Source organism: Trichosurus vulpecula, chromosome 1, assembly GCF_011100635.1.
Source record: "Trichosurus vulpecula isolate mTriVul1 chromosome 1, mTriVul1.pri, whole genome shotgun sequence".
Classification (NCBI taxonomy): domain Eukaryota; kingdom Metazoa; phylum Chordata; class Mammalia; order Diprotodontia; family Phalangeridae; genus Trichosurus; species Trichosurus vulpecula.
Genome location: NC_050573.1, coordinates 36,592,325 through 36,616,994, shown reverse-complemented (window position 1 = coordinate 36,616,994; position 24,670 = coordinate 36,592,325). Strand labels below are relative to the sequence as shown.

Here is a 24,670-nt window from a genome sequence, read left to right as displayed (position 1 = left end):
GGTATTTCCATGTTGCAGCCCCTGGCAGTCTTTTGCTCCTGGAAAGCTGTGACCTCGCTGGCCATCAAAGCCTAAAAAAACTTCCACAGCCTACAGACGGGCTCTCTATGGCACTCCTCCCTCACCTCGCATGCTACTGGCAGGAAGTGAAATGGATAATTTTGAGTACATGACATTAAAAAAGGTTTTGCACCAGCTAAACTAATGCAGGCAAAATTAGAAGAAAACAGGAAACTGAGGGGAAAATTTTATAGCAATTTCCCCTGATAAAGGCCTTGTTTCTCAAATATGTAGGGAAGTAAGTCAAATTTATAAAAATACAAGCCATTCCCCAATTAATACATGGTCAAGAGATATCAACAGGCAGTTTTTAGAAGAAATCAAAACTTTCAATAGTCATATGAAAAAGTGCTCTAAATCACAACTGATTAGAGAAATACACATCAAAACAACTCTGAGATACTGCCTCACACCTATCAGATTGGCTAACATGACAGAAAAGGTAAATGACAAATGCTAGAGGGGATGTGGAAAAATTGGGACATAATGCATTGTTAGTGGAGTTGTGAACTAGTTCAACCATTCTAGAGAACAATTTGGAACTGTGCCCAAAGGGCTATCAAACTGTGCATACCCTTTGACCCAGCAATAACACTACTAGGTCTGTATACACAAAACATCAGAGAAAAAAGAAAAAGACCTATATTTACAAAAAATATTTATAGCAGCTCTTTTTGTGGTGGCCAAGAACTGGAAATTGAGGGGATTCTCATTAATTGAGGGATGGCTGAACAGCTTGTGGTATATGATTGTGATTGAATACTATTGTGCTTTAAGAAATGACAAGGGGGATGGTTTCAGTGATGGGTAACTGGCTAAGCCTGGAGGGTGAGTCAGGAGAGATCTCTCTGTGTCTATGACCAGTTGCCATTGTCCTAGTCTTCAAGATTGTGCTTGGCCATTGGTGCCTTCTCCTGTGCCTTCTGCCAAGCAAAAATCACTCTAAACCTTCCCATATGAGGTCTGGGGTACTTGGCCTTTCTAACAACCTGAGGCTATTAGATGATTTTTTTTTTTGCTCTAGAAACACAAAAAGCTATGAATATGGACTCAGAATTCCACAGCTTTGAGAAGCTTGGCATTACTGCAAAGGACTAAGGGCAGACTAGCTACTGATACCCTGAAGGACTATGGGAAAGAGCTACTTTGCTGTTTCTAGGCAGAAACATGGACAAAGCACCTGCTCGATTTGGAATAATCTATATAACCTGTTATATACTATAACCTGTTAATACTATATAAACTGTTAAGAAATCACTTGTTTCTAGACTTTTCCAATCACGGATCCATCACTATGCTCTGCTAATTCAGCTTTGTGGACCATCTTCGACATGCCGACTTTGACTTCCTTTGTTTATCTCGTCTGCTGCCTTCATGTGATTTTTTTTTTTTGTTTCTCCAAAGAGTATAAAAAGGTTTAGCCCCACACACTTTGGCCAGGAAACTTCTTGATGTCCCTAAGACAATATGTTTGTCTTTGAAATATGTCCTCCCTTACAGCTGAGTAATAAATCAATTCTTCAATGCATTTAATAGAGGGGAAATCAGCAGACTAGGAGCCTTCCTTAGTCTGGAGTGGTTTGGTGGCAACTAACCTCCCTTCTTCCTTCTCAGGATGAGGTATGCCCAATAGCTCTGGTGCACTGGCCTCCCCTCACCAAGGGTTCCTGGCTTATAGGAGATTGTCCTGGTTGGCGGGGGGCAGCAGTTCCCTTGAAAGAATACATTTGAGGGGCAGGTAGGTGGTACAGTAGATAGAGCACCAGCCCTAGAGTCAGGAAGACCTGCGTTCAAATCCGGTCTCAGACACTTACTAGCTGTGCAACCCCAGGCAAGTCACTTAACCCTGCTTACCTCCAAAAAGAAAAGAAAGAATTCATTTGAATCTGTTGCTACAAGCAAAACAACACTTTATAACTAAACACCTTTACCACCCAAATCTAAGAGGCATAAAAATGGGGTAGAGGATCACAAGGGGGGCCCGGCCAGTGCTTCTGTGAGGGACTTATAGTGGCACAGCTGGATCTGAACGTCCACTGTCAGGGGGTCTGGCTGGTAATCGGGTTCTTCAAACAACATACTCTCTTTCTTTTTATCTGAGAACAAAAGATAAGCACGTTAGCTGTAAATCAGGTGGTCATCCCCTCCCACCATCTCCGGAAGTCACCCTCCAAACACATCTAGGGAAATGGGCATTGTATACTCTTGGTCCAAGCAGTCCACTTGGTCTTTCCCCAGTGGGGAGTAAATGAGTGAAAACTGTTACCCAAGTGGTCGTACAGCCTGAGGACACAACCAAGTTAAGAAGGATTTAGAGAAATTCAAGGAGGGTTGGTTGCTAATGCAAAGTAGATTAAGAGCAGGGTGCATCCCCACCTTTCTGAGGTTTGCATTGGTCTTCCTCCAAATATTAGTCAGTCAATCAGTCAACACGCACTCATCAAGCATCTATCATGCACACTGTGATAAGTGCTGGGGACACAAAGGGAGCCCTCAAGGGGCTCACAGCCTAATGAGGGAAGACAATAACGCACACAACTATAACTATACACATCCAAGATATGTAGAAGGTGAACAGAAGTAATCTTGAATGGAAAGCACCAGCTTCAAGGGGGGACTGGGAGAAGCTTCTCCAAGAAGGTGGCATTTTAGCTGGGCCTTGATGGAAACCAGGGAAGCCAGGAGGCAGAGATGGGGAAGGAGAACATTCCAGGGACGGGGGACAGCTGGCAAGAATTCAGTCCAGACAGAGATGGAGCATCATGTGGGAGGAACAGCAAAGAGACCGGCCATCCCTGGACAGTAGGGGATGTGGTGGGGACTACGATATAGGCAGAACTGGAAAGGCAGGAAGGGGGTTGTTATACTAGAGTTTATTGGATAGGAAGAGGGGGTGACTTTATCAGACCTGCACTTTAGGAAGGTGGAGCATGGATTGTAGTGGGGAGAGGTTTGTGGCAGGGAGGCCAGCCAGCAGGCTACTGCAATGGTGCAGAGAGCAGGTGATGAGCACCTATATCAGAGAGGGCAGATAAGAAGGATATCATGAAGGTAGAATTGGCAGGATTTGGTAACAGATTGGATAGGAGGGTGAGAAAGAGGGAGGAGTTGAGGATGACACATGAGTCTGGATAACTGAGGGTAATGAGAAGTTGGGAAGAGGGGGAACAAGAATGAGTTCCATTGTGGAGACATCTATAGGACAACCAGTTCAAGATATTCAATCAGCAGCCGGAGATGCATGACCCGAGGTCAGGAGAGAGGTTTGGGCTGGATGAACAATCTGGAAATCATCAGCAGAGAGAAATCAATTTAATCAACAGCTGCTGAGGAGATCATCAAGCAAAATAGTCCAGAGGGAGAAGAGAAGAGGGCCCAGGACAGGGTCCGGTGGAACGCCCACAGTTGGCAGGCATGACTCGGATGAAGATGCAGGAGACTGAGAAGGAGTGGTCACACAGAGAGGAGGAGAACCAGAAGGGAAAAATGTCCTGAACCTAGAGAGAAGAGAGGACCCAAGAACAAGAATGTCTTATACAACTTATACAAGTTATCTTCCAGCCTCCACTCGAAGACCTCTAGTGATAAGAAATACTGTAACTCCTGCGAGGACGGCCATTCCACTTGGGATAACTCACCACTAAGGAGTTTTTCCTTATTTTAAGTAAAAAAAAAAGTTACCTCTGACACATCTATCCATTGTGCCAAGTTCTACCGTCTGGGGCAAAGAAGTAGTGCGATCATCCTTCATAATGACATCCCTTCGGATACTAAAAAACAAACATCTTGTCTCCTTTAAATCTCCTCTTTTCTAGGATAAACATACTCACTACCTTTAACTGTTCCTTGTTATGTGTCATGGTCTCTGGAACACAATTTAATGAACAATTTATTTAGATGATTCTCAGATTTATATATCCAGCCCTGGTCTCTCTCCTGAACTCCAGTCCTACATTACCAACTTTCTATTAAATATTTCAAACTAGATGTTCCACAGAAATCTCAACCCCTAACATCTCTAAAGCAAGATTCATTATGTTGGAAATATATTTAAATACAATTGTACATTTATCACCTATATGAGATGGCTTGATAGGGGAGGGGGGAGAAAAAATTAGAACTCAAAATCTTACAAAAGTGAATGTTGAAAACTAATAAAGAAAGAATTTATTATGTTCCCCCCACCCAAAATCCCCCCCTATTTCAAACCTGCATATCCCCAGCGAGGGCTCTCCTACACTCCCAAACATGCAAGTTCACAACATGGTGTTCTTCTCAACTCCTCACTCTCACTGACCTAACACACTCAACCCACTGTCAAATGTTGTCATTTCTACCTTCATAACATACTAATATTTATCTTCCCTCAAGTATAAGCTCCCCCATTTGGCATTTAAAGCCCTTCATGACCTGGCCTCAGTCTACTTTCCAGTCTCATACTTCCCTCCTCTCTATGTACCCTATGGTTCATCTGATGTGCCATCTTTCATTTCAGCGCCTACACCTTGGTTATGCCCCACACCTCCATCCTCACCTCTATCACTTAGAATGTCTGGCTTCCTTCAAGACTCAGCTCAAACACCAACCTTGTCATTGGGGTGATGTAGAAGATGACAGAAAGATTAGGATGCATATAGACAATAACACATTAGACAAGAGGACTAAAGGAGGCCAGTACCATATGTCATGGGTTCAAGACGTCCTGAACTTAGGCTTGGGGAACCAACGGTTCTCAGTGTAGGATGTATGTAACAGGTACTATCAGATCTCTATGGCAGAGGAAGATAAGGAAAAGACACGGGATACTAGTTCTAGAGCTGGAAGGAACCTCATCTAGTCCAGCGGTGTCAAACTCAAATAGAAACAGATCCCCTCAGGCCTCATACTGACTTAGAAAACCACTGATGGACATCATCTATGTTGTACTGTATTTTCATTTATTTTATTCAACATTTCCCAATTACATTTTAATCTGGTTCTGGCCTACATTCAGGACTTTGGGACTGTGAGTTCTGATCTAGTCCGATACTCTCATTTTATAGATAAGGAAACTCAAGACTGGAGAGATTAATCAAGTGGTCACTCTCATCTTATAGATAAGGAAACTCAAGACTGGAGAGATTAATCAAGTGGTCACTCTCATCTTATAGATAAGGAAACTCAAGACTGGAGAGATTAATCAACAAATGCTTACAATAAAAGTTAGTTTTCTTAGTTTTCTACCCATTTAAAACAGATGTCCTCTACAGAATAGATAGAATAGAATAGAGGACTGGCCTTGGAACTGGGAAGGCCCAGCTTTGACACATGCTAGTTGCATGACCACAGACAACTCACGTTATCTCTAAGCAGACCAGACAACTCTCTAAGACTGGATGTTGCAGAGCCGGGGCTGGTCTGCATGGATAGAGGGAATTTCCTACACCAAGAAACTACACGTCCAGTAAAACAAAAACAGCAACAAAAGAAGCCACTCCACAAAGGTTCTGCTCCTATGCCTCGCTGTCCTGCGGCGGCCTTTTGACAGCTATGCCAGTGCAGTATGAGACCTGGAAGGTTCTAATATGCTAGAAATCCTCTGAGTTTGGTCTTAACAAAAGATCTGCAAAGATTTGGATTACCAACTCTTTTTAGCATCAAGGATAATAGAGATACTTGCCCTCCAATGCTTGGTCTTCTAGGAGGTGCAGTGGATAGGGCAGCAGGCCTGAAGCAAGGGTGGCCCTGGGCAAATCAGTTCACTTCTGATTCTCTCAGTTTCTGCATTTCTGTAAAATGGCACTTACCTCCCAGGGCTGAGGTGAGGATCAAATGGGATATTTGGAAATTGGAGTTATATGAATGTTTATTTCTTTCCCTTTCCTGATACCACAGTCTTGGATATTGTTATAAAGTGAAAATGATACTGAAGAAAACAAAGAGGGGGAAGCAGACGAATTAGACCAAATATGCACAGAGGAGATCTGTGCTGTGCATACTTGCGTGTGATCACACAATTTAAGGGTGTTGAGAGAATGTTTCAAGGTATCTGTGAGGAGAAGTGGGGACGTGGCAGAATTCAGACCTAACGACTGAAAAAAAGGGGAAGGGGTGGCAACCAGTCCCATCCAAGAGTGCAGAAGCAGTTGGAGCCTGATACAAACTCTCAGTTTAGAATATAAAGTTGAAAATAGGAATAAGCAGAAGAAGATACCAATGATAAAGACATTTTGTGGCTCCATAAAATCAGAGTAACTCCACAGAGACCACAGGTAGACCTTCAGAAAAGGGTATGCTTTGGCTATAAGGACTAGAATTCCTGAAAGAGATGAAGCGAGAGATTTTTAAAAGGATGTTGCAGATGAAATGAGAGCTCTAGAGTAAAGAATTGGAAAGAGATTAAACAGTTTGGAATAGGAAGTACAAAGGGTGAGCAGCACATGGATAAACAGGGAAAATAGGGAGGAGGGAAATACGTTAAGAATCATAACTGTGAATGTGAATGGGATGAGCTCACCCATAAAAGGGAAGCAGACAGCAGAGTAGATAAGAAACCAGAATCCAACAACATGTTGACAAGAGACACACTTGAAACAGAAAGACAAATGCAGAGTTAAAATAAAGGGCTAGAGTAGAATCTAATATGCTTTAGCTGAGGTTAAAAAAAAAAGGCAGAAGTAGCAATCATGATCTCAGACAAAGGAAAAGCAAAAATAGACCTAATTTAGAAAGGTAAGTAGGCAAACTATATTTTGCTAGAAGGTACCAAAAACAATGAAGTAATACCAACACTACACATATATGCACCTAATGGCATAGCATCTAAATTCTTAAATGAAATGTCAAATGAGTTACAGGAGGAAACACACGGTAAAACTATACTTATATAGGTCTATTTTTGCTTTTGTATTTCTGAGATCATGATCGTTACTCCTGCCTTTTTTGCCTCAGGGTAATTGTACTTCTGATAATTAAAATCAAATGAAATATAAAACAGGAAGCCATGTTTGCCTAAAGCACATACTGTCATAGGAGAAGAGCTAGACCAGAGCTCATGTCTATGAGGGCTTCCATATAGAATGTGGTCCTCTAGATGCTCTGGGTTGTAGAGGACATCATGCTGGATTATGTCAAGCCCCAGGACTCTGTAGAGCTTTGTCAATTAGAACCATAAATACTCTGAAGTGTTTGACCTAACCATCCACTCAATAAAAACGAAGGGGATGAAAAATGCCCATTTTCTACATTGTACGGTAACCTAGAGAGCTTGTTCATTGGTCCAACGTGTAGAAAGAGATGCCAGAGAGTTCATCTGACCATGTTAGAGAATCCATACTTGAGAGAAACATTGTGAATATTTTCATAGTGTAGACAAATGCTAAAAATGAACAATTAGTTGGGTCCAGAATTGAGCAGGAGGAGAAGAGTAAGAAAGATCCAACCTTCTCCTCGAAACAAATGCCCATACTTTTAATGTCCACCATTTTTCCAGAGGTGGTGTATGGCTGTAAGCAATAGAATATTATAATTTTCAAAGAAGGATCACCCAAAGGATCTAGTGGTGGGCTTGAGCAGGCAAAAGATTACAAAGAATGATAAAGGAGAAGCAATGCAAAGGATCTTATCAGAGAAATATATGTTGGAAAAACATGGTGAGAGTGAGGGATAACTGAGCGACCACTCATGTGAACCATTGATATCCTCCTAATGTCAAGAGAAAGTGAGCAAGGCACCAACTTTTGGTGTAATACAAGAATGAGTTAGGTGCTCCCATTCAGGCAGGCAGAAGGGATATCCTCACTGATGACTTTCTAGCTCCGAGGGACTATCTGATATAAATTTAGAAGCCTTCACTATTTCCTGTGGGTTTCTATTCTACTCTTGATCATAAGGTAAGCTTCTTGTGGGCATGTGCCATCTCTAAGGACTTCTTTACCAGTGGGACCCAGCACATAGCAAACACTCTATCGGTACCCGTTTCTTTGTTCTTATCCAAAACCAGTTACCTTTGTCCTTCGCCTTTTGTTTAGCACCCTTCTTGGTCTTTGTCTTTTGGTCCTGAAAAAGAACAAAAAGGGACCTTTTTTGGAATGGTTAGGGCAGAAACTCTGAGGTCTAGCCTTAGCTCTCCCATTTACCAGGTGGAACATCCATTACTTCACTTCCCTCTCTGGACTTCAGTATAGCATATATTTAGTAAAGGTTTGTTGATTTAATCTTAGTTGAATTTCCTTTCCACAAAATGAGGGATTAGATTAGACTTTTTTTTTGAGGCAATGGGGTTAAGTGACTTGCCCAGGGTCACACAGCTAGTAAATGTGAGAGACTGGATTTGAACTCAGGTCCTCCTAACTTCATATCCAGTGATCTTATCCACTGTGCTGCCCCCTGAATTAGATCTTTCAAGTTCTGACATTTTATGTTCTAACGTCTATTCCATCTCTAATCCTCTCTAAGGTCCCTTCCAGTTCTGACATTTCATGGTTATGATTCTAGGGAGCTTTGAATGGGACCATTATGATGAAGTCTGTGAATTGTTCAGGCTTTGGCTTTCTCCTGCTTCCCAATGCCAATCTTTCTTCCTCCTCTGTGTCTCCTGGCTTAAGAAACTTGGCGTCTAAGGTCAATAAAGGGTTTTGGACTATAGTGACAATAGATGTGTGTTGTGGGAGCCTGGAAGGGGGAACATCCATTTTGTTTGTCCAATTCTTTCCCCACAGATTCTCTCCTCTATGTAAGTGGGCTTCGTTTAGTTAAAATATAAAAGCCAAAGCAGACCAGAGGAAGAGTAAGCTGTCTTGTATTTTCATGGTGATGGGGAGAGGTCCAGCTTTTACTTCCTGCTGGATTTGACCCTCCTCTTTAAGGTAGATTCTCAACTAAGGAACATGTGGGGTAAAGTGAGATGAATTGGTGAGCTGGCCGCAGGCTAACAGTGAGAAAGCATCTCAGAGGGTCAGTGGCCGTACCCTTAGATAGACCATTTTGTCAGTTTCAGCTGTACGGACCGTCCCAAAATTGCACAGAGAGGCCACCAGGGTCTCCCCAGATAGCAAGGGCTCCAAGTTGAGCAGCTGACTCCCCAAGACTCGCAGGATGGGGGGATCCTGACGAAATTCCTTAGGTGTGTCCCTCCTTTTTAACTTCTCCTATGGAGAAAGAACAGAAGGATTAGGTTTGACCAGAGTCTGAAAAGAATTTGGAGGAGAAGACTACGTGGGGACACATCTTTGTCTAGCAAAGATGATTTAATATTAGGAAAATAATTCCTTTAATTTCAATAAAAATAAAATCTTTTATACCATATGGTTTATGTGAAAATGTTCTTAAAATGCCTTTGATAAAAAAAAAATCTATTTGAGCTTAAAATACTTATAAGAGAATTGATGAGAAAAAACCGTATTTATTGGAAATGAAGAGCTAATATTCATGATACGTAGGAGAGAAACGGGGACACATCCTGACCCTACCCCATCGCTGTATGCCAGGAACACATGACCCATTATCACTACCTACCTTTTTTTCTTTTTCTTTTTCCTTTTCCTTTTCTTCTTTCCCCTTTTTCTTGTCCTTGTCCTTCTCTTTTTCCTTCTTGTCCTTCTCTTTTTCTTTCTTGTCCTTCTCTTTTCCCTTCTTGTCTTTCTCTTTTTCCTTGTCCTTTTCTTTTCCCTTCTTGTCTTTCTCTCTTTCCTTGTCCTTCTCTTTTCCCTTCTTGTCTTTCTCTTTTTCCTCATCCTTCTCTTTTCCCTTCTTGTCTTTCTCGCCTTTTCCTTTCTTGCTAGTTGGGGGACTGTCCTCTGGAGTAGGAAGAATTAGCCAAGAAACTCTCTAGGGAAATCAGAGGGATCTCGAATGAATATTCCTTATCTCGACCTCCTCCATTATTCACTAGACTGAATGGTCTGGGGAATATGGATATAAGCCTTGCAGGGGTTTCCTAGGGCACTGGTGAGACCAAAGGTTCATCCAGTCAGTCTGTCAATGAGCATTTATTAAGTGCCTACTTTGTGCCAGGCACTGTGTTCAACAGGCAAAAGCCAATTTCAGGAAGCCCCTTAAGGCCACTGTGTTGCATTAAGAAGGAAGGAATCCCTTAAGTCAAGGGTGGGAACATGGGGCCTCAAGGCAACATGTGGCCCTCTAGATCCTCAAGTGCAGCCCTTTGACTGAATCCAAACTTCACAGAACAAATCCTTTTATTAAGGTTCCCACCCCTGCCTTAAGTGCATCCCTTCCTGGTGAATAAGGGGTTATCCAACCTCTAGGAGCATTGCTAAGGAAAGCTGCTTTGTAATAAGACTTGAGAACCTTTCAAGGCATTTCTCACCCTGCCCCAGTACAAGCAACCCTCAGGCACAGCTCAGGATTAGAGAAACCTGGGTTCCCACTCACTCCCTACAAGGTGATCGTTACCTTTTCCTCCACTATGGAAACGTTGGTTCCCAGCAACAGAAAGGCCTTCAATGGCACCAGGTCCTTCAGATTATGTTTCATCTTATAATCGTATTCAATAATATTGGTCCAAGGTTTTCGTATCGTGCTAAAGAGAACTGACCTTTGGGGGAGGGGCAAAGGAAGACATTCAAATAACCATTATTATGTCCACCGCGAAGGGCACCTGTGCACATAAACTATGAATGAAACTATGAAAGGGGGTGGGGGAGATGACAAGCTTTCTAAAAAAAATGTGTATTGACATCTTTTATTCTAACATCACCTTCTTTTTCAAACATTTCCTTCTTCCTTTGCCTTTCCATAGAGCTATCCCTTATTTAAAAAAATTAAGAGAGAAAGAGAAAAAGTTCATCAAGACAGAACATCAACTTAGACACACACACACACTCATTCTGAGTTAAGGTTAGAGATGCATTTTTCTCATCCACACTGGGACTGAGCTTGGTTCTCGTCATTTTGCAGCATAGTAAGAAGCTTCCTATAACATATATGGAGCATGGAAGAAAAATTCTGTATTTTGCATTTTGGAAACAAGCCTGCCAGAGATGATTTTGTTAATTAAATTATTCTAATTCTAAGAATCTCTGCTTAGAAAGAAAGAAAATCCAAAGGGATAGAAATCTGTCTGGCCTTTGAAAATCTCTCTCTGACGCAAGCCATGCTATTAACCCAACTTTAGTCACTTAAAATGGAAAACCATTTTTTCTAAACAATTCATTCCACTCAGGGGTAGAGATAGGGAATAACCTTGATTAGATTAAGATGTTCTTGTTCTATGTCTGATTAGCATCCAAATATATGTTTCTAGTTTTTTCATCTTAAATTTTTATCCAGTTTCCTCACAGAAAGTCTTTGGTAGGAATGATGTAACAAGGTTTCAGGACATTGAGTAGTAAAAAAAAAAAAAAAAAAGTAGAAAAGACTAATGATGGTTCTCATTAAAGTGGGGAAAAGGCTACCAGACTAAAGTTCAGTCCTAATATTTAACTGTTAATATGTAGTTTTAAGAGAGAACAAAGTGGTATGGGTTGGGGCAGGGGGGAGACAGAGGAAGGAAGCATCTTAATAAGCTTTGACAAGTAGTTTTAAGTTCTTAATTGACGGTAAATTTAAGTATGGGAGGAGATGACGTCACTAAAACCTAGACAGAGTGTATCCAGGGGAAAAGGGTGACCAATATTGGCTAAGGCTGCAGAGAGGCCGAGAAGGATGAGGATTGAGAAAAGGCCATTGGATTTGGTGATGATAGAGATGAAGAGATAACTGGCCATTTTGCTAATTTTGTTTTAGTTGAATTGGTTGGAAACCAGACTTTAAAAAGTTAAGAAGAGAGTGATAAGAAAGGAAGGAGAGGCACTGAATACAGGCAGCCTTCTCAAAGAGGTTAGTCACAAAAAGGAAGTGAGATACCAGAGGACAGTTGGTGGAGATGGTCAGATGGTGGGTGGGTGGGGGGCGGAGGAGGAGCAGGGCTTAAGCATGAGGAAGATGTGGGTGTATCTGGAGGTAGTAGGGAAGCAGTTAGTTGTCAGGGAGAGACTGAAGATTAGTGAGAGTGAGGATGACATAGAGAGGGTGATCTGCTGGAAAAGATGGGATAGAAGGGAATCCAAGGCACAAGTAGAGGGGTTTCTCTGAGCATCTAGAAAGGAAGGCTGGAACAGCTAAGTGAAGCTCCGGTGGATACAGCACCAGCCCTGCGGTCAGGAAGATGTTGAGTTCAAATCCGGCCTCAGACACTTACTAGCTATGTGACCCTGGACAAGTCACTTAACCCCAACTGCCTCCAAAGAAAAAGAAAAAAAAAAAGGAGGGCTACTTCTCCTGAAACAGTGGTGATGAAGGAGAAAGCAAAGGAAGGCATCTGAGAGATGCAAAACAAGGAAGAGGGGGAAAGAGTGACCTCTTGGGTAATGGTCTCCATTTTTTTTGCGTGCAGACTCTAAGTCAAGATCCTTGACTAAGACTCTGGGGAGAAGGGTAGCCTTGGTAGGTTTGAGGAGGGATGAAAATGTTTGGAAAAGTGGCTGGACTGAGTGGAATGGTGAGTCAGTTAGCAAAGTGTAAAAAGAGTAAGCCTGGGAGCTGTTCAACCCAATTGAATCAAATTCAATTCAACCCAGTTGAAATTATGTCACACCTGTTTGTAGAGGACCCAGTGAACACAGCACCTGAGTAGGAGCAAAGACAGCAGGCACTGGGAGGGATCTAGCTCCACAGCTTGGCAGGGCAGGATCAACGAGAGGGTAAGGGGACTTGATAGAGAAGTGGCCAGCCCAACTGGGTCACCAAGGAGTCAAGGTTGTGAAGGGAAGAGACTATCGCTAATGCTGAGAAAGAATCAGGGGGTGAAGGCATTGGAGGTCAAGGTGAGGTGGAATGACAACAGATTATGATCTGATAAAGCAATTTCAGAGTTTAGGAACACCAAAGTGGTACATCTGTGGGGGATGGCAAAACCAAAGGTATGACCATCTTTGTGTGGGTATCTGAGGTGAGCAGAGAAGTAGGTTATGGGAAAAAAGGAGGAAGGAAGGAAGGAAGAAGGAAAAGAGGGAGGGAGGGAGAAAGGAAGGAGGAAGGGAAGGAGAGAGGAAGGAAGAAGGGAAGGAGAGAGGGAGGAAGAAAGGAAGGTAGGAGGGAGGGAGGAAGGAAGGAAGGAAGAAGGGAAGGAAGGGAAAGAGGGAGGGAGGAAGGAGGGAGGGAGGGAGGAAGGAGGGAGGTAGGAAGGAAGGAAGAGAAAGAGGGAGGGAGAAAGGAAGGAGGAAGGGAGGGAGAGAGGGAGGAAGAGAGGAAAGTAGGAGGGAGGGAGGAAGGAAGGAAAGAAGAAGGAAGGAAGGAAGGGAAAGAGGGAGGAAGGAAGGAGGGAGGGAGGGAGGAAGGAGGGAGGTAGGAAGGAAGGAAGAAGGGAAGGAAATAAGGAAGGAAGGAGGGAGGGAGAGAGGAAGGAAGGAAGGAAGGAAGGAAGGAAGGAAGGAAGGAAGGAAGGAGGAAAGGAAGAGGGAGGGAGGGAGGAAGGAAGGAAGGAAGGAGGGAAGGAAGAGGGAGGGAGGAAGGAAGGAAGGAAGAAGGAAGGAGGGAGGGAGGAAGGAAGGAAGGAAGGAGGGAGGGAGGAAGGAAGGAAGGAAAGAAGAAGGAAGGGAGGAAGGAAGGAAGAAGGGAGGGGAAGAAGGAAGGAAGGAGGGAGGGAAAGAGGAAGGAAGGAGGGAGGGAGGGAAGGAGGAAGGAGGGAAGGAAACAAGTATTTATTAAGTGTCTACTACACTCCAGGCTCTTTGCCAAGCACTTCACAATTCTTATTTCATTTGATCCTCACAACAACCCTGGGAGGTAGGTACTATTATTATCCCCATTTTAGGAAACTGAGGCAGGCAGTGATTAAGTGACTTGCCCAGGGTTATGCTAGATTTGAACTCAGGTCTTCCTGACTCCAGGCCCAGAGCTCTATCCAATGCTTCAGTGGCAATCTGGAAGCCAGAGGTTCAGGATCACTAGGACTGAAGAGGAATGATGGAGTAGGAACACATTAATAGGTGAGGAATGAGTTCAGGCAAGTCATCATTGTCCATGGGGGTTCGGCCTCTACCTCCAGAGGGTCCCAATGCTCCTCAATCTACCGTCTGCAGAGCTAGATAAGGAACTTGTTTTAACAGCCATCTGTTATAGTCTATCAATTTGAAGGTGAGAAAGCAATAAGGGGTCACCACTCAGTGACTCAGAGTCTGGGCTACTTTAGGCAAATCCTGTGCAAACATAGCAGGCAGTATGAGACAGGACTCTCTAAACCATCCTTTTAGAAACAGGCCACACCATGCTTGGTCCTTTCCTTTTGGAGACGGCTACCCTGGCTACCCTGGGAGTAGGACCCTGACAGAGGACAGAGAAACAAGGCCCAGAGGGGATCCAGACCTGATCCCTGAGATCCAGTTGGGAGCCAGGAGATGATTGTTAACTGGGGTAATGAGAGTGCAAATGATACTGCCTCACCCTAAATCTGTATGGTGCAAAATACAGCAATCTCTTTGAACAAGGCAAAAAAGCAGCTTTCCCATAGCATCCTGAAAGACCCCTGGCTTGAAGGTCAGGGGATGGAGCATTTGGACAAGGGAAGCTTCCGTTGATTAGGACTCTGACTGAGCCCTCAGAACTGCCAAGAAACTGAGTTACAGGGAGTATAACTGAAGAGAAGGGCTCAGGTGCTTAGAGCTCACCTGCCTAAGGCAGAAAACAGACAATCGGGGAGCAGCTACTGGGCCCAGGAGGGCATGCCTAGAGCCACTGGAGAAAAGGCCAAACGGCCCAGACAAATGGGACCCAAGCAGGAATACCTGATGGGAAGAACCACCTCGGCTATGCAGGGCCCTGGCCAGAGCCTCCCTTGGGCAAGGCTGGAAGCCTGCATGCATTTGGGCTGGCAGGGGGCTGTGTGCTGAGGAATCTTTTGATTCTCTCTGCCTTCTTTCTGAGTTCATTTTTTAAAAGAAAATGTTTTACTGAGGTTTGTGAGCCTGGGTTCTTGCCTTGGAGGAATGCAGGTGCTGAAGTTTCCAGGTACCCCATGGCAGGAGCCAATAAGCCAGAGAAGGAAGAGTATCTTTTGCACTAGGAGGGAATTGGGGACATGAATGTACATAAAACCTGGCCTATCCTTTACCAACTGAGGAGTAGCTGCTGAGGGTAAAAGAAGGTGGGAAATAAGACTGGAGCAAGCCAGCTGGGACATCACCCAGACATGAAGCTGCTTTATTGTGAAGAACTTCAATTGAAATGCAAGGGGTGTGTGTGTGTGTGTGTGTGCCCTGTGCCCTAAGAACCAACTCTATCCTTAAATCTATCCTTAAACTGTTCCCACAGAGGAATGGGGACAGAGGGAGTTTAGTATTACTCCCAGGGTGACCTCTGGCCTTGGATAGTGCATAGAAGCACAAGGGATGATGGGTGGGTTGACAGCAATCACACCTTGTTATTGAACAGCCTCAGGACGCTGCTCCTCATTCCCCGGTGGTTAAATAGGGTTAATGGGAATTTATGGTTTGGCATACAATCATTTTTATTACTGTTTATGAGTCTGAATTTTTTTTGCTGATGCCAGAAAAAAATTAAAAAAAATAAAAGACTGAGTTTATTCTACCTGGAATTAGACTCATAAAAATGTTCAGCAGCAAAAATCCTCAGCAAACCAAAAAATATCATTAACCCCAAACCACCTGCCCTTCCCTCCTTCCCTGATTATTCTGGCTAACAGCACTTTGACCATACTGGGGAAAGGAGGGGGAATAGCCTAGGTAAAGAAGAATTGGGAATATAGTCCTACGCTAGAATACTGAGGCCCACGGCTCGGCCTTGCAAAACATATCTTGGGCGGCGGTTCTGAACCTTTCTGGGGAAGGTTAAGAGTAAGGTTTATAAGATTGCTTTGGGAGTCTGGTGAAGTCTACAGACCCTTTCTCAGAATAAATAATGCTTTTTTTAAACAATAAAAATCAAAGAAAAAGCTAATTATAGGAAGAGGTTGGTGAAAATAAAGACACAAGATTTTTTTCCATCATCCTGGGCTTGTTCAGACCCTAGTGACCCCAGTAGTCTCCATCCTTACCCTGGGGCCGGGTTGAGCCGGGGATCTGCTTCAGTGTCATTAATACCCTCCTTGGAAAGCACAGTTGACAGTAGTGGACTTTTGTTGGGTTTGATAACCTGCCAGGGAGACACACAAACATGACTAAGGCGCCCTGTCGAACAGAGGGCAATTGAAACGAGATATCTGAGCCAGGGCATGAAGTCAGAAAGAGTCATCTTCCCAAGTTCAAATCTAGCCTCAGATACTTACTAGCTGTGTGACCCTGGGCAAGTCACTTAACCCTGCCTGCTGGCCTCAGTTTCTTCATCTGTAAAATGAGCTGGAGAAGGAAACAGCAAAACCACTCCAGTATCTCTACCAAGAAAACCCCAAATGAGGTCACGGAGAGTCGGACACGACTAAAACAACCGAACCACAACAAAAATCCTGGATTAAGTAAGCAGTTGTGGTGAGCAGGGTCCCAGTACTCTTACATCAGTTCCTCTTACTGAGGGTGGCTTAGGCACAACCAGGTTAATTCTAAAGGTCTGTGGCAAAACCCAACCCCCATCATCAGTGACTTCCATGGGGAATTCATAACCCAGAGGATGACGGATTTCTAGGGAAGCCAGTAGATAAGCTGAGGACCACCTGGTCTGCCCACCACCATTCTGGTTGCCACAAGAATGTCCAAAGAGGCCACAAATCAGAGGAGTCTGTGCATGTTAACCCCTTTTCTGGTTTCCACCTAACTGCAAAGGCGGTGCCTGGGCTTCTTAGGGAAAAGAAGACCAGGCTGCCCATCGGAAGTAGGAGATCTGTGGCTGGGGAGGGGCTGAGTTGTTGTTGTTCAGTCATGTCTGACTCTTCACGATCCCAGGGAATCATACTGTCCATGGGATTTTCTTGGCAAGGATACTGGAGTGGTTTGCCATTTCCTTCTCCAGTGGATTAAGACAAACAAAGGTTAAGTGACTTGCCCAGGGTCACACAGCTAGTGAGTGTCTGAGGCTGGATTTGAACTCACGTTTTCCTAGATCCAAGCCCAGTGCTCTATCCACTCAGCCACCTAGCTTGGGCGGAGGAACAGCTGAAGTAGCATTTCCTTCCCTTCCCCTCTACAACCGTGCCCCCCCACCCCACCCCCTGCTGTCACCCACCTCTTCCATATTACTAGCACACTCCTTCCCAGTGTCTTTTTCATCCTCGACAAAATTATATGTCACATAGTAGCTATAAACAATATAAGGACCTTCAATTGTTGGTTCTGGGTCCAAGACAGAGGAATCCAAAACACCTGTGACATTCTTCACAGTCACTGTCAAATAGGCTTCTTCTTCTGCAAACCCTGTAACAGGGAGGTGGGTGTCGGTCTGCAAAGATCTGGGGACGGAGGGGTCTGCGTGGTGCCGGAGAAATGGTTGGGAGAGGTATGGGAGGGACAATTCTTCCATCACCTATCCCCCCAAACAAGCCCCGACATTGGGAAGGCTCGGAGTTTGTGCCGTTGGCCACAAGGGGGTAGTCTTTATTCAGTGAAAAACCAACCAAGCACCAAGGAAGGTTTTGGTTTAAAGGGCTGTTTTCTGGGCTGGGGGTGGCTCAGAAAGCTTCCTCCAATAGCAGATCTGATCACAAGGATAAAATCTGGCAGTCCCCTCTGGATGTGGAAGTGGGAGACATTGCTTGGATTAGATGCAGTTTAGCAGGGTCTGATACTGCCGGGGGACTTGCAGTAGAAAATAATGATGATGATAAGCATTTATTAATATAAACTCCTTCAGGCTTATGAAGTATTTCACAAGTATTATCTCATTTGGTCTTTGCAAGCACCCTGGAAGGGAGGTGCCATTATCATCCTCATATTTACAGGCAGGGAGACTGAGGCAAACAGAGGTTAAGTGACTTGCTATGTCACTCGTCTACATAGCTGAGGTCTGGGGCTGAATTTGCACTCAGGTCTTCCTGACTGATCTACTGTGCCAACTAGCTGCTTCTACCTCTAAATCACAGGTGAAGTATTTAGAGAAAAAGAGGAGCATTGATAGGCATTCCCTCCTCCATCCACCTTACCTAGTTTGCAGCTGAGCCCCTGGAACAGGTGTCTTTCTTCTGGGGAGACACTGATGTCGTCCAGCACATAGAGGTGGGGCATGCAGTCGACGGTGTAGCCGCGGTAATGGGGCACCAGGGCCAGAGGGTTTCCCTGCAGCACCAGCAGCCTCAGCTGGGGCAGGGTACACAGGCCAGCGATCATGTAGCGAAGCTCAGTCAGGTCATTGTAGCCCAGGTCCAGGGAGACCAGGTTAGGCCTAGAAGGTGAAACAGTCCAGGGCCAATCCAATCAGTGAGCCTGGCGGACCCACACCCAGAGCTCTCTCTAGGAATTCTGGTGCCAGGTCAAGCAGCGCTCCCTCAACTCAATGTGAACTACTACTCCAGCTAACTACAGGCTAAGCTCAGTAATTTCTAGTTACAGGAGTGCACATGATACCAATGTGTATATATAGCAAATATTAAAGCTGCATCACATTTACAAACCATCCCTTTTAAATCTTTAATCCGATAGAATGCAAACTCCTCAATGGTAGGTCCTCATCTTTGAGTCCCTCGGTGCCACAAACATAAGAGACCCTTAATAAAGGCTGGTAGGCCGATCATCCCACCCTAGCTTGGATCATCCTTTGTTCACCTGCATCTCTAGCTAATGTCCTCTCTGCTGCCTCTTCCCCAATCAATCAACCCACAAGTAACTATAAGCACTTACTTGGGTCAGGTCCTTAGACGTATAAGGCCTAAATACGAAATCCTGCCTAATCTGCAAAGCACAAGTGGCCTTGTACCACTAGGTTGGCATTCAACATGCCATCCTTCGATTCCATTGTTTTAAATACATGTCCCATGTCCCCCAAAATGCTATAAACCATAGCGATCATCTGATTTAGTCCACTTATTTTTATAGACAAGAAAAGCCCAGAGAGGGGAAGGTACTGGCCCAGGTGACATAAATAGTAGCAGAGAAACCCTCAGCCTCCAAGCTCGGTGCTGCTGTTCTACCCTCAAGGCTAATCCTGGCCTCTCAGGACCAGGTGCACAGATTCCACCATGGGTGGGCCCCACACCATCTCCAGCCCTGGCACATAGCAAGCTCTCACTCAGTAAGTATTTGTTGGCTGATTGAAAAAGACCAGAGAGGAGCACTAATGAGGGCTAGGTGACTAAGTGTCTATTGAGGATCTGGCAAGAAAACTGAATGTTGGACCTGGAGTTGGGAAGACTGGGTCTGAGTCTGGTCTCAGACACTTACTAGCTGTGTGACCTTGGGCAAGTCACTCAACTCCTGCCAGCCTCAGTTTCTTCACCTTAAAATGGGTCTAATAATGGCACCCACCTCCCAAGGTTGTTGTGAGAGCATGTAAAACACTTTGAAGACCTTAAATAACTGTGTTTATGTTAGCTACCCTAGCAGCAAGCCAAACCTCTGGGAGTCTTTGTTCATCTGTAAAATGGCCCCATCTGGCTCATGCTTCTCCTACCCACACCACAAAGTCTGGAGGAGTAAGCAGGTGAGGCCGCTGCCCATGAGAGCAGCTTAAACCACCTTCTCTAAGCTAATAAAGACCAAAGTCCTCTCTGGGGATGGATGACAGTCAAGGGGAATGTATCAGAAAGCCAAGAGGGTTAGTTTCTCAAGGGCTGAGCCAGGGGACATGGCAAAAAGAGGACAAAGAGAGATAAGGATGGGCAGAGGGCGGATTTTCCCACTGACACAAATGAAAAATGAAACAGTACATTTTAGCTCCAAGTACCAAAGCAAAAAAACCCAACCCAAGCCATCTCCCACCAAAAAAAACAAAAAAAACACACAACCTCCACCCCAAGCAGCTTATCAGTACCTTATCTTCTACAATCACACTAAATACTAACAATTTCCCACAGAATAAACTTCCTCCTCTAATCTTTCCTTCCCTTTTATGACATGTCTTCTCATATGACAAAGTCAGAACCTGGTCTATGAGGGCACAGGAACAATCAGTCATACGGGTCAGATTCTTAAAAAGAACAGGAAAAAGGTGGAGGGGAAGAGGGGGGAGGGGGGCAAATGTACGTGTGAGATATATGTTCCATTTATCAAACTTTGAAATAACGCATACAGGTATATCTCGTACATGAATTATCTCTGGCTAAATCTCTCGGTTAACCAGACCGCCTGATGGAGGCTTCTTTTCTTAGCAATTTTGCCAAGGCCCAAGAAAGGAGTTGGGGAATCTCCAGGGGTTATAAGTTGAGCCCGGGTAAATGGTCAGCAGAAAAAGGGGAGGAGGTCAGAAGTTAGGGTCAAAGAGTAGGATTGGGCTCACTTGCAGTTTTCACTAATCAAAGTTTTTCTTCCCTTCTAAGAGCCTGGAAATTCAGTTCAACAGGTCTTTATTGAACTTGGAGACTGGCCTTCCAAAGCTGACCTACCCTAAAAAAAATACTTGCCTGCAGTGGTGAGATTCAAATAAATTAACAACCAGTTCTCCAAGCCATCTCTGATGTGGCCGGCACAGGCCCCACCCCTGCTAACAACCAGTTTGCCGAACTCAGCCTAAAATTAGGTACTATTCTACTGAATGGGTGCAAACTGGCTGAATCCCACCGCTTGCTCGGTCACCTTGGCGATAATCTAGAATTGCAATTTCTTAGAATGTGCTGGAGGAAAAAACGGTATTCTTAGACACTGTAAATTCTACCTAATGTGAGGCATCATAATAGCATTATTTGGAGAGTGCTTGGCAAGCTTTGATAGCTTTCCCCCACCATGCCCTTGGATTTCCTATTTTCCGTGTCTGGCCTGCCAAATAGGTCGTAAATAAGAGCTGACTGTGCAATACAACCATGAACACACAGTGTGCTCAATACATAAAGAATAAATCAAACAACAAGGATATGTAATATAGCATAGCATCTTTCCAGAGGAAAAATGGCAAAGTGTCTGACGTGATCAATCGGGGAAAATTTTTCATAGTTAAATATGCTATTGCTTTCTGGGTTTCTCTCATTTGGTAGATTGGATTAGAAATAAAAATTTGAAATCTGTAGCCATGAGCTACAGATGTACTACAGAAGTAGTAACAAAAAGGCCGGAATCAAAGTGTTTTATCCACCAAGAAACATCCACATCTCTCCCCTTCTCCTACCCCCCCCCCCACCCCCAATTAAGAGGTCTTCAATTACCAGTGATTGACTGTGACATATTGGCTTTCCAGGAAGCCAATAAGTTTGTTGTGGCCCACACCCAAATGCTGGAGGGCTGGAGGGGGGTGAGAGCACAGACACTGGATACTGGTCATTTCGTTTCCATAGAGCTCCAGAACCTGAGTGAGGAGAACATCACAGAGGCCATGACTAGAAGGAAAAACAAACCCAGAAACACCCTCCTTCCCTTTTTGGAAACCCACAGAACTCAGGAAGGGAAGTTTCTGGTTTTTTCCCTTTCTAACCGTATTTTATTTTTTTCCTCAGTTACATGTCAAGAAAGTTTTTAGCATTTATTTTTATAAAATTTTGAGTTCCAAATTTTTCTCCCTCCCTTCCCTCCCCTCTTCTGAAAATGGTAGGCAGTTTGATATAGTTTATACATGTGCTAGCATGTAAAAAATTCCATATTTGTCACAGTTACGAAAGAAGAAACAGATCAAAAGAAAAAATAACATGAGAAAGAATAAAGTGAAAAAAATATGTTTCTATCTGCATTCAGTCTGTCAGCTCTTTATCTGGATGTGGATAGTATTTTCCTTTGTGAGTCCTTTGTACTTGTCTTGGATCATTGTGTTGCTGAGAAGAGCTGAGTCAGTCACATCTGATCATCATACAACGTTGCTGATACTGTATACAATGTTTTCCTGGTCCTGCTCATTTCATTTTGCATCAGTTCGTACAAGTCTTTGCAGGTTTTTCTGCAATTCCCCTTCTCACCGTTTCTTAAAGCACAATAGTATTCCATTACATTCATATACCACAGCTTGTTCAGCCATTCCCCAATTGATGGGCATTCCCTCAGTTTCCAATATTTTGCCACCACAAAAAGGACTGCTATAAATATTTTTGCACATGTAGGTCCTTTCCTCTTTTTTATGATTTCTTTGGGAGAGAAGGAAAGTTTTGCTAACTGGTCACACCATCCTGATCCACTTATCCTATTGCAGCATTGCAGTAGGAACTTGCTGGCCTGGGGTACTGCTGATCAACCTGGACATACAGCCAAGAGGATGCTCAGCCTTGGGCTGGTGCCTAATGACTGTTGATTAGATGACTGAGGCCCAGGAAGATCCTTCTGGAGAAGGAATATTTTCTCCGTGGTGGTCTGTGAGAGTTGTGGAACCAGCCACTCTTTTGAGGTCCTTTCCTTTGGTGAAGGTTTTCTTCCCTTGAACTTTAGGAGGTAGGGTCTTTTCCTCTATCCTCACCGCTCCCCCCAACCATCTTATCTAGACTTTATCCTCACTCCACCCACTCCACCCCCCCATCCCCAGCACCTAGCCAATTCTCTGTAAATAACAGCAACTTAATAAATATTGATTGAATAAATGAATGTGTCCTAACTCCTCTGTAACAAATTTTATTGGTCGAATGAGGAGGGGGACATCGTGGAGAGCACTAATAGGAATTTGGGAAGGAATCTCCCTATAGCAGGTTTAGAAGTTTGCTCTCATTTTTGAAGGAAAACAAAAACTGGGGGTGGGGTGGGGGTGGGGAGCACTGTGGCTATAGGAACATATTTCTGGATTCAAGATGAGGCTGATATCAGGAAGGGTCAAAGGGGCAATTTAGGAAGGCCTTCCAAGTGGCAGGCGGAGGATGGGCGAGCTCTGCTTCCCTCCTCAAAGCCCCTCCACCAGGGTCTGGCTCAGCTATCATTCCGCATGTTGCAGAACTGCATTCCTCACTCCCTCTTGGCACTGAAGCCAAATATTCTTGTCTTTAGCCTCCAAACTTGAACCTGGAAATGTCTTTCAAAAAGCTCACTTCTAGGCTCAGACTTAATCCTCACTCCCATTTTAAAAGACTCAGGGATGCCCCACTGGCAGTTTGCATTCAGCACAATGGTGCAGGCCATCCCCCTCAGCATGTCTGGGGCACAGCCTTCTGCAGCTCTGGCAATGCTAGCCACTCATTACCTTCAGAGTTGGGGGCAGATTCATGGGATCCACCACCCTGATTCGGTTGGCACTCAGGATCAACTCTTCAAGCTTAAGGAACTTCAGCAGATCCTCATCAATGAGGGTGACCTGGAAGATATGGAGGGTGAACTGTGTTCCCAGAACGCAAGCCAGGACCATAATAATGACTCTGTTTTAGGCAAAACAACATTCTTGTTCATCTAAGAGGAGTTAGGAACATGATTAAGAAATTTCACAGAGCTTTTAAAGATCCCAAGCTGCTTCCTGGCATAAAAACCCATCCTTTCAAATAAATTCTCCCAGTTTCGACTGTGTATGACTGAGAATCTTGGAATGCTACAAACTAAAAAAAACCCCGAAAAACAAAGAAACTAGTCATGCCACGGTTGACAAGAGACACATGGAGGGTGAAAGTCAGCTGTAGTGTATTTCCAGGGATAACCAACATGTAAGAAGAGGTACATGAGATATGATTCAGGAAATGTATGATCTGAAAAGATAGTGGGAGGGCAAGGGATGCCCCCACCCAACCCCCAACATGGAGAACCCTAATGTTAGACTGGTACCCACAAAATGCCAAACAACAGAGAATAAGGCCTTTAGCACAACGGTGGTTCCTCTAGGACAGAAACTCTTAACTTGGGGTCTGTGAATGTCTTTTTTTTTTTTTTTTACATTTTGACAACTGTATTTCAATATAATTTGTTTCCTTTGTAATCTTATATATTTTATTTTATGCATTTAAAAACGATTCTGAGAAGGGCTTCACTAGACACCGCTGAAGGGGACTGTGGCACAATATGAGTTACAAAGTCTTGCTCTAGGATCTATGGGAAAACAGATACAAGAACTTCCTAGAATAAGAAGGTACAGAAGAGTTGTGACCTGTATCAATGGAGGGAATCCCAGCATCATTGAGACCACTGAAGGGGTCATGAAGGAATCATTCTGCACAATGGGAAGGTCTCTGCAACAATGGGATTCAAGCCCTGACTCACACAGTAACTCACAATGTGACCTTGGGTAAGTTTTCCCATATATTTGGGCCTTGGTTTCCCCACTTGTAAAAGGAGAAAGTTGGACTAGATCAGGGATTCTTCCCTTTTTTATGTGTCGTAGACCCCACCTCTGGCAGCCTAGTGAGTTGTTCAGAATCATGTTTCTAAATAATTGAAGGAAATACTGCATTTCAGAAAGTAGGAAAAAAATACACATATGCATGACTATATGTATCTATGTATATATGTATGTGTGTGTACATACACACATATATATGTATACATAGAGAGAGAAAGGGAGAGACAGACAGACAGATGGACAGAGACAGAAGGAAAGAGACAGAGAAGGGGGTAGAGAGAGAGAGAGAGAGAATATATACTGGTATATAGCTATATCAGTTGGTTCCATAGAGCTCTTGAAATCCATTGAGAAGCCCTGGCCCAGATAAAGTTAA

General features: G+C 44.0%; 1 protein-coding gene across 1 annotated transcript; it reads right to left on the bottom strand.

Moving 5' to 3' along the window:
- Positions 1–1,955: 1,955 nt before the first annotated feature.
- Positions 1,956–23,325, bottom strand: LRRC43 (leucine rich repeat containing 43). Its single transcript, XM_036742211.1, has 10 exons — positions 23,215–23,325; positions 21,272–21,411; positions 18,125–18,363; positions 17,212–17,399; positions 16,091–16,188; positions 10,453–10,594; positions 9,556–9,867; positions 9,009–9,188; positions 8,046–8,097; positions 1,956–2,156 (listed from the first exon to the last, which is right to left on the bottom strand). The coding sequence occupies exons 1-10, from the start codon at positions 23,236–23,238 to the stop codon at positions 2,029–2,031; spliced, it is 1,503 nt and encodes a 500-aa protein (XP_036598106.1). The 5' UTR covers positions 23,239–23,325; the 3' UTR covers positions 1,956–2,028.
- Between the last annotated feature and the right edge of the window lie 1,345 nt (positions 23,326–24,670).